This window comes from Heterocephalus glaber, unplaced genomic scaffold (assembly GCF_053883595.1).
Source record: "Heterocephalus glaber isolate CG9 unplaced genomic scaffold, H.glaber_assembly_v1.0 deba00001608, whole genome shotgun sequence".
Taxonomy (NCBI): domain Eukaryota; kingdom Metazoa; phylum Chordata; class Mammalia; order Rodentia; family Bathyergidae; genus Heterocephalus; species Heterocephalus glaber.
The window spans coordinates 5991184-6004859 of NW_028258379.1; the positions used below are offsets into that span (position 1 = coordinate 5991184).

A 13676-nucleotide genomic window follows, 5' to 3' on the forward strand; every position below is an offset into this window, starting at 1 on the left:
CATTCACACTTATGAAAACCGAAAAACACACAATCCAAAAACAAAATGAATTTCTCTGTGATTTCCAGCCTGTAGTTATCTTCTGGAGTCTATAGTTTTGTGGTAGTGTTCAATTCAGGGTGTGACTCTGCTGGTAGCTGGTAGACAAAGGAGACAGTCAGAGCCCAGATCTGTGCTGGATAATCCCAGCAAGCCTGCAGCAGGATTAGGGCAGGGTGCTGATTCTGGTACTTTCAGATCCACAGAAGTTCAAGGTAATCCTGGCTTCTGGTCTTGGGGTTGGGTGTCTCTTGCTAGCCTGACAACAACTCCCTAACCGCGGACATCTCCCATGGTATTATATTTAAAAGCTTTAGGGCTAGGGATATAGCTTAGTGGTGGGGCATTTGCCTAGCATGTGCAAGGCTCTGGTTTTAAATATCCCCTAGCATGTTTACTATATACTAGGGTTGAGGTCCTTTTGCTTGATTATAAATATAAATATTCATTGTTCTAATAATTGAAATATATATGTAACTGTATAATTAAGATTAAAAACAATCACTTAATACTTTGGTATATGGCCAATTTTCCCCTATTCATAAGTATTATATCTATAAATAAATTTTTAAAAGTAAGTTTGAGGGGCTGGGGATTTAGCTCAGTGGTTCTGGTGGCTGCCTCACAAGCGCAAGGTTCCAAGTTCGATCCCCAGTACCAAAAAAAAAAAAGAGAGAAAAGTAAGTTTGAGATAATACTGCACATCCATTTTTTCTCACTGAATATGTTATATATGTGTTATATGTGTTACATATAACATATATGTTATATATGTTACACATACCATATGTGTTATATGTAACCTATATGTTACATATATAACATATATGTTATATATATGATATAGGGTAACATCCCTAACCTGACCATTCAGAATCTGCAGTGTTACAAAACCTGAAGCTTTGAGTGTCACGTTAGCACCCTTGACACGAGTGGGGACACATTGTGTGCCAGACCTCAAATTTGATCCCCAGTACCACACACAAACGTCATGGATTAGGGTTGCCTGCCTGGCAGTCTATTTAAATTTTCCAGAATCCAACAGACACCCACATCTGAAACTCTTCTAGTCCTACATATGTCAGATAAGGGACACTCAGTCTGTATAATCATCTGCCTGCATCATGAATGATTTGACAGTATATATTTAAGTAGCTGAATAATATTCCTCTAGTCCTCTGCACTATAAGGTTTTTTAGAAAATACCTGGCTTTTGAACCTTTGGGCCTTGAGTGATGAATCTTTGACTCTTTGGTGATTTCTTATGCTGGATTCTCAGAAGTGCATTTCAGGGGGCAAAGGGTGTGCATGCTTGCGGGGACAGCTGGGCTGACAAGTCAACATCTGCTCCTCTCTTTGCAGCAGCCCACACACCCTGTGTACAACATTGGACCGGACAAGGTGATCCAGGCCACCACGCACTTCCTGCAGAAGCCAGTCCCTGGCTTCGAGGAGCCTGAGGATGAGGGGACAGCAGAGACTCCAAGTGACTAGAGGACGCGTGCCAAGCTCTGTGCTCCCCGCCTCCCCACTCAGACAAGGTTTTATGTTTTGCTACATAGTATGTCTGTGCTCCACAAGCCTTAGCCACTATGGAGCTGTGGCTTTCTTCATCCTCTCCTGTCAAAAAAAAGCCACTGGCTGTAGGTTTAGAGTAAACAGTGGCATGATTTTTAAAATTCTTTTCATCCCTATCAAACCAAAAACCTGTCTACACGCTGTGCAGTGAGGTAGGGAGCAGTGCATGCTGGGAGGAAGCAGCCCCTCCCACCAGCCCTCCAGCTTGGATGGTGTCTGAGTGTCACAGCATGCAAGGCCACTGCTGTGACTCCCATCTGCATGGCAGTGTTAAATCACCAGAGGAGGCACCCTCCCAGGGTGGAAATCAGGCTGCTTCATGCTGAGGTACGGGGCTTTGGTCCCCAAAAAGGCTATGTTGGGGCTGAGTTAGGAGGTGCTTCTGCCTCTCACCTTCCATCCTTGTCATTTGCAAGGGACAGGAACTGAGGGTGGAGGGACAAATGTCTCCTTGAGTTGAGAGTCACTCCCCTGCAGAACTGAAGATCTGAGCCAGGGCCTCTCCAAGGCCAAGCTTGGGCACAGGCAAGTTTTGCTTCAGCCCAGGTATGGTGACTGACACCTGGGAAACCAAGTATGAGTAGAAATGCACCTCTGGTCCCACTCTGTGCCAGAGGAAGTGGCCCCCAGGCCCAGCCCTGACCTCCGTATACCATGAATGTCCCCTGATGTCCTCAGGGCAGTGCCTGTAGCCAGAGCCCTTCTGCGTGTTTCCATCTTTCTCTTGCCAGACTCCCAGCCCACCTTCCTCCAAGCAGTGTTGTCTTTCCCACCCGGAGTATTAATACGACCAAGTCTTTCACCTTAATTTATGACTCAGGATTCATTCTTGTCCTACCCATTCTAGGCTCAGAGATGTCAAATCAAGTGCTAGACAAGCCAGCTGCTGCGGGGCAGTGGTCTGGAAGTGCTGGAGGCAGCGAGTGCTGCCTGCTCTGTCAGTCCTGGCGGGGCCTCTGCTGCCTCCTGCACTGACCCCGTGCATGGTCAGTGGGTGCTGAGCTTGGTCATCATCCAGCACCATGGACTGCAGGCAGACAGGCACTCAGAGATGCCGCATGAGGCTCTTTTCAAAACAACCGGCCACTCGCTGCCTCTAACTCCCTAATGCTTTGGCACCCTGGACTATGTGTTACCTCCTTGAAATAATAAAAGAATAACATTTTCTATGATGTCTCATTTGTTTTGTTTTTGTTTGCGGTACTGAGAATTGAACCCAGTGCCTAGTGCATTCTACAATGTCTCTTATGTGATCGCTACCAGGAAAAACCCTTCAGAATGCCCACTATGGGGTAATCGGGAGTGGGCCGTGGGATTGCTGGCGCCCAGTGTGTGAGATTCCAGGCCGTCCAAGTGGGCGTTTCAGGGTAGGACGTGAGTCCCGCTTTCACGCCACCTTCTCCAGCCCAGGAAGCAGCGGGCCCCACAAGCACTGTTGCTTCGCCAACTCCCTGGTACAGTTCAGTTTGCTCCCTGAGCTGCATTTCCTTCCCTTTGTCCATCTCCAGCTGCCTAGGAGAGGGCACTGTGCTCCCCAGGCCCAGCGCAGACATTGTGTCCTGGTGGGCAGGCTGACACAGGGACAGGCCGGATCCTGTGGCCACCTGGATTTCCCAGATCTTTCACCCTATCCCCAGGAAGGCGGGGGAAGGTAGGGGCTTGCTCTATGGCTTCCCCTTGGGAGAGGAGAGGGTGTCCTCAGAGGACACACACATCCACACAGCCCAACCACATCCTGACATCCTGGAATGTAATTCCTGCCCCCTGTGCTATTTTTGCTCTGCTAACAAAGGTTGGGCTGCAAAACAACATTCTGCAATGCATCCTTCCCCTCACCGTAACAAAAAGCAAAATGCTCTCTGCACAGAGCCTCCAGTCCTGCAAGATTAACTACAGTCTTAACTGGCGTGATTAAGCACTGCTGAGGCTGAGCTGGCTTCGTACCAAGGGGCTGGACCCAGGAGATAAAGCTGGGCTAAAGAAGAGAGAGGGCTGTGTCCCACCACTGCTATCGGTGTTAGGACTGGCATTTCCGTGAGGCTGCCTTGTCAGGAGGGCTTCTCCACTCAGCCTTTAGGTGGGACCTGGAGATCAGTTCTTAGATTTCTCACACAGACACTTCAGAATACACTAGCAGAGCTCTCAAGGTGGGTCATCCCCAATAAGTCTTTTTGCCATCAATTAACACAAAACTACCACACATCCCTATGTCTGGATGGCTCCAATGTTCCCCTTATTCCCACCTCCAGTCCCTTAGAAGTTGGGATCCTGCCAGCCCCTCTTTCATAGGCCAGCACGGACTCCCCCCAGATGACAGTGCTGGTAAATGGTATTCCTGAGCCGTCTTCTCTGTCCGACACCATTTCTGAGGTGAGAACTACAGGCTGGAGTGTAGCAATAGCCAGTGAGAAGACACAACACGAAACCAAACTGAAAGATGGACGGCCATCCCCATTCACTACTGCTCTTGTCGGGAGAATCCTTCCCGGACCCACTGCGGCACTGCGGCTCAGGGTTGGGCCAGTGAGCCCTCTCTGTGGCAGTGGACGCTGAACCTCAGGGAGACCGAACCATTGGGCCATTTCCAGAGTCACTGGTCCGGGGCTGGGTTCAGTCCTGCATGCACAGTGCTAACACGGGCCCAGGACCACCTGGTGGCCACACGAAGCTCCCTCAGCTGCTCCTAGAAAGAAAGGAACACAGGTGCCCTGTGCCAGAAAAGTGCCAACACACCTGGGTGTGGGGCCGTGCCCTCCTATAATCTTGACTCCTTGAGAGGCTGAGGCAAGATCACAAGTTCAAGTCCCGCTTGGGCAATTTAGCAAGACCCTGTCTCAAACAAACAAACGAACAAACAAACAAACAAACAAAAACGGAGGTGTAGCACAGTGGAAACGTGTCCTTGGATTCAACCCCCAGTACTACAAAAAGAAAAAGAGGACCAGCCCAAATCAAGGAACTCAACCGAAGCAGGTTTCCTCCAGTGTGGCCTTCACTTTAGAATCCACCTAGTTCCCAGTGAGCTTCCACCATCTTCCCTGAAGGCTTTCTGGGTCTGTATGTGAGACCTGCAGAGCCAATTCTTTTTTTCCTCCCCTCTTCTTGTTCTCCTTCTCCCCCAACTCCTCCTTGTCCTCCTCCTTTTGTTTTTTTTGGTAGCAGAGATTGAACTCAGGACCTCACGCTTTTGAGGCAGGCATGGCACCACTGACCTACAACCCCAGGATTTTTTTTCCTTTGAGACAGGATCTCATTACATAGCCCTGGCTGGCCTCGAACTCAAGATCTCCTGCTTCGGCCTCCCAAGTGCCGGGATTCTAGGTGTGTACCACCACTCCTGCTCCGTTCTTGTTTTTGATCCCATTGAAGCACAAAGCAGCACAGTCACCCTTTCCAAAGCAGCTCTGTGGGCAACACAGTAGTGACCTTTATGAAGCCACCACTTAGGAAGACCTCATCGGAGAGCAGAGGCGTAACACACAGCCAAACAGCGGGCCTCCCCAAGGGCCCGCCTTGTGTCTCGCTGCGCTGCTTCTGGCGATTTGACTTAACAGACAGACGAAGTTGAGGAAACTCTAAGGTGGTGATTGACAACATACCCTTACACTCTTTCACCCATATTAATTGTATGCAGTGAGTCCCCCACTTAGGAACATTCAAGTTGCAAACTTTCAGAGGTATGCTGGTATAAGACTCACTTTGTTGGATACAAACCAATCTGACTTACGAACAATTCTCCCAGAACAGAACTCATTTGTAAGTCAGGCACTTACTGTACACTGTCCTTCAGCAGGAGTTTCATAGCCAGGAATTAAAAATGGAGCTGTATGGGGCAAGGATGTAGCTCAGTGGTAGAGCACTTGCCTGGAATGTGGAAAGCTCTGGGTTCAATCCACAGCACTGCAAAAAAAAAAGTTGGGGAGGGAAGGCTGTCTGGTTACCTTAAGCACACTGTGGTTATGGCCAGAGTGGAAGCCACTGGCTTTACAGGTAGGCATACAGATAATAATGCTGACATTCCATTAGGAAAACTGGCCAGACATGGTGGGACATACCTGTAACCCCTGTACTTGGAAGGCTGAGGCAGGAGGATTGCCATGAGTTCATGGCCAGCCTGGCCTACATAGTGAGACACTCTCAAAAAAACGGACCCTTCAAATTGAAGAACTTGTATGTCAGTCCCACTGTATTTACATTGACCCCACCTCCTCCTGGGAGTGGGTCACTCCAGGGGTTCAGCATCCAGACTCCTGAAAAGGGAAGGGCCTTGGGTGGGAAATGGGTGTGCTTATGCCTGCAGGTGCTCTGGGACACCTGTGACGCTCCAGAGACCATCCCGCCTCCACGGCACAGTGTGCCTCCCATTCACCTCTCCTAACGCTGAGAGCAGGGCGGTATTAGTGGAACACAGGTCTGTCTTGGAGGTCTGCTCAGTGCCGCTCCCTTTGGGGACATGGATTTGTTGGTGGGGGTGGTACTTTCCCAGTGTTTTACTCATCCACCATCTACACCTGGAGGCAGCGCACTTGGGGAAGGAGCCAGATGACACTAGTTTGTCGCACGGTCTCTGCTCCTATCTGTTCCTATTTGTCATGCACAAAACCACAGAAGTTCGGCTGTACCCTGTCAGATGTGATTATGAACACAGGTGGGGGCTGTAGTTTGCCTACCCCTGATCCAGCCGAAATCTCATCTGTATTCACTCAGTATTCTTCCATATCTTTCATGGCTGGGATACTTTCCATTAATATTAGAGTCAAATGACAAATGTGCTTGGTAAAGCCTGGGCCAAAACTTCTAGTCACCCACCTGTCCTGTTCAGCGGCAGTCATTGCCTTGGATAAGGCAGGAGAAGAGTATGACTGAAGACACTGTTTTGGATGGCAGAAAACCAGGCCCAGTTGGCTTAAAGCAAAGAGGAAATGTCTTGACTCCAGACGGGAAAAGTGCAGGGCTGAGGCTGGTGGCATGACCAGCCTCAGTAGGTTTCTGCCCCAACCTTGGTATCTCTCCATGGGAAGAGAAGACAGTGCCAACAGCTCCAGACCCTACAGACTCTTGGCGTCAAGTTCAGCAGATAAGAGCTCCTGGCCATCCCAGCCTTCCTTGGAGGCCCAGTGAAGATTACTGTGTTTCACTGGCTTTGAGCAAATGAAACACCTCTCTGATAAGCAAGCCAGACCAGAATACAGTGTGCTGGTCTCCTGCATCTTGGTCACACTTTGGCACTGGAGGGGAGTTGGGCTTCATCAGAAGCACATACTCTTGAGAAAAAAGGGGAAGGAAAAAAGCCCCAAATGCAACTTAAGAGTGGAAGCCAAAGGGGTAAAGGATGCTAGAGAGGGAGTCACGGTGGCTCTCAGCTGATCATGGCTGTGATACTAGGTGGTGGTGGACAAGGTTAGCATCCATTCTACCCCAAAGCCAGTCTCTTTAATCTGTTTCTTTGCCTCAGTAACTTTTTCAGGTTTGGTAGTAACTCAGGTGTAAACTGGGCAACTTAGTGACTTAGCAAGTCTCTGTCTCAAAATAAAAGATAAAAGGGTCAGGATTTATCTCAGTGATTCTGCCACCTGCCTCGAAAGGGCAAGGTCCCGAGTCTGATCCCTGGTACCAAAAAGCAAGCAAACAAACAAACAACAACAACAAAAAAAGATAAAAAGTGCTGGGGCTGTAGCTTAGTGTGAAGGGCGTGTTTGATCACCAGTACCAAAACAAACCATGACTTAAAATACTCTAAAGAAAGGGAAATCATGGACGTGTGAGAACAGGGAAAAGCAGCTCTGTTGACAAGTGGAATGGGAGTCTGGGATCCTGTCACCACCGGAAGGAGGCCAGCCAGAGAAGGGAGCAGGCACAGATGCCTGGAACTCATTCCTGTGGCCGGCCTGCCTCCGGATTCTCAGTTATGTGGGCCACTCTGAGTTGGCTTTACTATCACAGGCAGCCCTTGACTTGCAATTTTTCAGCTTCACAGCAGTACAAATGTAAAGTGCATTCGGTGGAAACTATACTCCTATGTTCCACAGGTCAGGTGCAGTAAATGTATTTATGATGTTTTCAATTTAGGATGGGCTTGGGGATGTAACCCTGCAGTAAATGGAGGCACATCTGTACTTGGAGCCAGAAGCACCCGGATACATACAGAACTGCCCCAGATTAGATCAAGGCCACGATGGTACTTACTTGCTGCCTGGAAAATGCTGGACACCCTCACCACACCTCCCACACAGCATCCCTGTCCCCCTGGTCTTCTGCCTCTCCTCGTTTGACCTTAACTCAGCTCCCACAGGTGGACGACCTGTGGTTTACAACTGGAGGAACAGGTCAGACAGCTAAATGAGTCACAGGAGATCTCCCTGCTGTCAAGTGCTGCCCACCTGCCACTCCAGACCGCCAAAGGAAGGGGCATCAGGGTCTAGGGCACAGGGCCTTGGTTCTCTCCGGAGCTGGCTGGCTGAGGGCCTGGGCATCTGTCCCATCTTTCACCAGACGGGCAGGGATGGCCAAGAGGGAGGGTAGGCCCACCCCAGGCTTTCAGTGGGTGCCCATCTCTGCCCAGGCTGCGGAGAAAGCGCTATGTGCACCAGGCTCAGGCTGAGCCAGTGCAAAGTGTGGCTCGGGGTGACTCACAGTGAGGCTGATGCTGTCTTTCTGGGAGTTGATCGCAGCCTTCTCTAGCTGCCTCACTCGACCAACCAGTTCCTGGACATCTTCCTCACCTCCCTGAAACAACTTGTTTTGCCCCTGCTTTTTCACCAGCTGTTGCGGAAGGTTGAGAGAACCAGGTGTTCGTGCCTCTGCTTCTCCCGTGAATCTGAGAATGAGACAGGGCAGGGCAGGGATAGAGTGGTTGTCACTAGCCCAGCTTCTCTCTCCCTAGCGAAACACAGCTCTTACAAAATAACAATAGTAGCCAGGTATGGTGGTGCACGCCTGTAATCCGTGCACTGGGAGGCTGAGGCAGGAGGATTGCTGTGAGTTTGAAGCTAACTAGGGCTACATAGTGAGTTCAAGGCCGGCCTGAATTCATAGTGAGACCCTGTCTCAAAAACCCAAAAATAGAGGTGGGGATTTGGCTCAGTGGCGCCGCTACCTGCCTCACAAGTGCAAGGTCCTGAGTTCGATCCCAGGCACCGAACAACAACAACAAAAAGACATTTCAAAAAACCAAAAACAAACAAAACAAAACAAACCCCACAATAATAACGCTTTTTTGTTGGGGGCAGGTGGTGAGACAGCGTCTCTTTAGGGCTCAGGCCGGCCTTGAAGTCACTACTGTAGTCCAGGCTGTCCACCAACTCATGGCAATCCTCCTGCCTCGGCCTCCGCAGTGCTGAGATTACAGGCATGTGCCGCCATACCCAGCCAATAGTTTGCATTTTTTAAAATAAAGCTTTTTTTTCCCTGCAGTTCTTGGGCTCCAACCTAGGGCCTCACGTGTACTCTGCCACTGAGCTACACCCTCAGTCGCCAAATAGGCTTTTTTTCCCTTCCAAAATAGGTATATTAGTTTAGCTTTAGACTGACAGAAAAACCTCCAGGACAATACTTCATCAGGCAGCTTCCTCAATTATTAAGCAACATCTATTAATATGGAGCATCTGTCACAGTATGGATACATTATTAGCTCAAGTCCACAATTTATCTGAATCTCCTTAATCTTTTCCTAATGCAATCTTTCTGACTCAGGATCCTACTTAGGGTACATTATATCCAGTCATTTCATCTCTTGGCCTTGACAGTCTCGAGGGGTATAAGGGTTCGGGTCAGGTATTTTGCAGAATGTTCCCCAGCTGGGCTTTGTGTGGCATTTTCACATGGACAGGTCGGAGGGGGCGCTACTTGGAGGGAGACCATAGAAATAAAGTGCCACTTTCCTGGATCAAGGGTACATGGTGCCACCTTTGTCTACCATTGCTGATGTTCACCTTGATCACCTGGCAGAGGTTGTAGTGTTTGTCAGGTGTCTCTTTCCCTTCTTTCCATAATGTGCCCTTTAGAAGGAAATTGCTATGTGTCGCTCACAGTTAAGGAGTGGAGAGTTAGGTGCCACATCTTTTGTTTTTTTGTTTTTGGTACCCAGGATCGAACTCGGGTCCTTGCGCTTGCAGGGCAGGCGGTGGAACCACTGAGCTAAATCCCCGGCCCAGAGTAAATAAGTTATCTGGAATTCTACATGGGAGGTTCCCTGTATCTGCAGGTCCTGCATCCATAAATATAACAAACTGCAAATTGGAAATACTGTACTTGAACAAAGTGTATCTGTACAGAACATGTACAGGTTTTTCCTTATAATTATTCCCTAAGCAATACACTACAGTAACTATTTCCCCAGCAGTCACACTGTGTTAGGTATTCTAAGTACTCAAGAGATGATGAAGCATAAGGGAGGATATGTATATATTATGTGCGAATACTGTGCCTTAAGGGACTTTGATCTAAGGGATGCTATGTCCCCTAAGGGACTTGGTACCATAATGAAGGGCTTGAGGAGTCAGCCTCCAAAGCTGAGGGATGACTGTACTCATTGGGACGGACTCATGAATGTTATTTTTCTTTGGGCTATATTCCAATACTATGTTATTTACTCTGTTGCTCTAGTTGTCTGCTTTGGCCGTCGGTAGCTCTTTTGGTTGGCTCTGTCCCTTTGACATACCACACTTCCTTTTGATGATGATGATGATGATACATCTTTACCATCCGCTTTTCTTTTTTCTTGGACCAGGGATCAAACTCAGGACCTTGCGCTTGCCAGGCAGGCGTGGTGTCATTGAGCTACATCCCCGGCCCCACCATCCCCTTTTCGAGCAGTGTTGCCTGTTGATAACCATTGAGGCTGGGCAGTGGGTATGCCTGGGTCTGAATACTGTTTGTTCTCTCACCTTTGACCACACTGCATACTTTCTGCCATCAGCACACTACCTTGCATGCTGGCTATCTTGGGTGTGACACTTTGCTGCCACCTCTGTACCATGATGACCCTGGCTCACGGGACAAAGGGTGTGCCGTACCCTGTGGACACCGGACCAGAGCATGGCTCAGCGTCACAGCTTGCTGAAGGAGGAAGGCTGGAGAAGCACCGTGCCAGGCCATGCTGACTAGGGCCTGTCACTCAAGACGAGGTGATGTGCGGGGACAGAGACGCCGGTGGTGACTGAGGCCTGTGCTCTATGAAGTGCTTTTGCTGCCAACATCCCTAGGTCTTTCCCTTGCTCTTCGGAGCAGGGGATCCTAAAGGAAGCAGGAATATGTGGAGTGGGAATGGTGGTCCAGGTCAAAGGTGTGGGAGCCTCTCCAGATGCTGCATGCATGGGGCTGGGAGGGGGGGAGGAGAGCTCAGGAGCTTGCCAAGTGCTGCGCTGGCCCTCCCTGGCCCATGCCATAGCACTTTGTCTTCAAGGGCTGAACTCAAATTCGGGTCCTGATGTGCACATTTGGGCCACATCTATGAGTCTTGACTCTGCCAGAGCATCCTGAAGACCGGAGCCAGGCTGTGTAAACTCCTAAACCTCCTGGTGGGTGGCAAGGGGTGGGGGCGAGGCGACCGCAGAGATGAGTATCAAAGGCACAGGGTGAGCGTGCACTGACCACGCATCCACTGGTCTGCGGAGTATGGGGCCAGGCCAGGCACAGGCTTTCCCACCTGCTCACTGAACATGGAGCAGAGCCCTGGCCTCGCATTTCCTGCTGGGAAACGGGGTGCAGCTGCTGGAACTGAGGTCCTTCTCCCTGAACCTCCTACCCTATAGGTGTTCACTGTGGACATGACATGCCTTTCGCAGCTGGCTGGCCTTGCTGTGGCCTTTTGGCCCCAAGCTGCTGGCCACTGTCCTTTGGCCCCAGATCTGCCCCTGCCACCCTTGAGCTGTTGATGGCACAAGGAGATAAGAAACAATGACTGCAGTGCTGTTCATGGAGCCACCCAGCCAGCTGGACTCCCCGGGGGCTGGGGAGGAGTGAGGAGGGCCTAGTCGCACCCTGTGAGCATGGGGTGATTTTTTTACCTGACTCTGCCTGGCTTGGTTTGTGTCCCTAGGCCCCTACAGGAGCTGGCACTGGGAAAGGCACACCTCTCCCTGTGGGCCTGCACCATCAGGTCTACTTCCCTTGACAGAGGCTTAATCCCTCTCTGCTCTCAGCACCTGGGATGAAAGTTCTGGCACAGCTTTCTTCATATCAGAAAAAATGAATAGTAGAGACTGCGATGTATAATTTTGCCCAGAGATGGCTGTAGGTGTACGAGAGCCCTGCCCCTGCTGTGAACACCAGAGCAAGCAATCCTAACTGGGCCCCAGCAGTCATGCAAGCCTGCTGGGGCAGCTGGCATCCGGAATAGGGCGCGGGAGGGACCTGCTCAGCTGGTTGTGAACTGTCCAGGGCCACCTGCTGGGCAGTGTTCTAGACACACCCATCATGCTGTGTGCATGTGCGTGTGCACGCATGTGTGTGTTGCAGCAGGCTCATCTGTCTCCACCTTGCTCCACATATGACAGTCCCCATAAGAAACTTATTTTTTTCCCTTTACTGTAAGAGGCTTGAGCCATTCTCCCTTCCTAAATTTTTAAAAATCAAAGAACACATTCATTCTTTTGAGATTCACTCAGGAAACCTGAACAGACCCCTACTACCTGAATTATGGATAACACCTCCAACGCACACTCACGTGGGTCTCTGTTGTGTTGATTTCTATTTTTAGGGATTTGTCAAAAGTCTTTTCTGGCTCACACTGTTGAAGCCACCAAACCCCTCAATGGGATCTGGGGAAATGTTTGAGAGGCTCCTCAGCTTTTTAATGTCAGGGGCCAAGAACACGGGTCACGCGGACACTGCCATTTTCTGAACATGTGTCCCGAGAAGACCCAGGGCTCGTTATGCAGGCCAGGTTGCAGATGGCTCCATCTTCCGCTACTTCCAGTCACCACGACCCCTCCTCTCAGCCCCCTGCCTTCTCCACTGCACAAACAGGAAGCACACCCTGTCCTGGGCAGGGGCAGATGGAGTCCAAGAGGTGCCTGTCATGCTTGGCCACCTGCTGAACTAAACTTTCACTTCTGCATTCGTATTTACCATCCAGCAGAGTACGTACGGGCTGGCAAACTTTTTCCCTTCCTGGATCTCCTCCCCGGCCTTGAGAAAAGTGTTCTTGACAAAGAAAGGCTTTGGTGTCGTGTCTCCAGGGCTGCTGTGAACACAGCGGGGAGGTCGGAGAGATCCACGTTAAGCCTGCCTGGTGACTGAGGACAGGTGCACTGCTTGGGGCTCCCGAGGGGCTGTGGGGACAGAAGGGAGCTGGGGGGTGAGACAGCCGCTGCCCCCAGCTTGCTCCTGGCTCAGCAGTAAAGAAGCTGGCCTCAGACCTCCTTTGGCACTTGAGCTCAGCTGTGCCTCACTTCCCCCAATAGCCTCCTTTTGTTTCTTGGGTTGTACTTCTGGAGTCAAACCTGAGTAACGTGAGGCCCACCTGGAGAGTCGGTTTAGCTTAGCTGTTGGATCAGAATGGTTTTGATCAGAGGGACTGGAGCCCAGACATCTTTTTTTATTTTGTTTTTTTGGTACTGGGGATCGAACTTAGGACCTTGCACTTTCGAGGCAGGCGGAGGCACCACTGAGCTAAATCCACCCCCCACCCCCGACATCCTTTTAATAAGCAACCTGGGAATGGCCCAGGGACACCACTTTGAGCAACACCATTATGGGGCTCCCGAGCAATCTTCCCAGGCCTCCAATAAGTGTCCAAAGCTCAGAGACGCCAGTGCCCAGTGGGGAGAGGGAATCTGACTACTGTACCCTCAGCCTCGTCTGTTGGTCCAGTCCTGGGCCATCTCACTGTCTTTAGTGACCGAGCACTGTAAAGATGGGGCAGAAGTGGGATGCATCTGGTTGTCCAAGAAATGAACCCTCAGGCAGGGGATGTAGCTCAGTGGTGCAGCACTTGCCCACCATGTACAAGGCCCTGGGTTCAATACCCAGCCCCACAAAAACAAAAACCCCAAGGAACTCAACCCATGAATGCTCTGGGGCAGGGGCCTACAAGCTCGACTTTCCATCTTGCAGTC

At 50.4% G+C, this 13676-nt stretch overlaps 1 protein-coding gene across 3 annotated transcripts in view; it reads left to right on the forward strand.

The window, feature by feature from the left end:
- Fntb (farnesyltransferase, CAAX box, subunit beta) overlaps positions 1–2784 on the forward strand; it is an 86609-nt gene extending 83825 nt beyond the window's left edge. For all 3 annotated transcript variants that reach the window (XM_004837401.3, XM_004837403.3, XM_004837402.3), the window contains one exon: positions 1402–2784. In XM_004837401.3, the coding sequence (XP_004837458.2) occupies positions 1402–1533 (132 nt within the window). In that variant the 3' untranslated portion in view covers positions 1534–2784. The remainder of the gene's footprint in view (positions 1–1401) is intronic.
- Positions 2785–13676: the final 10892 nt, after the last annotated feature.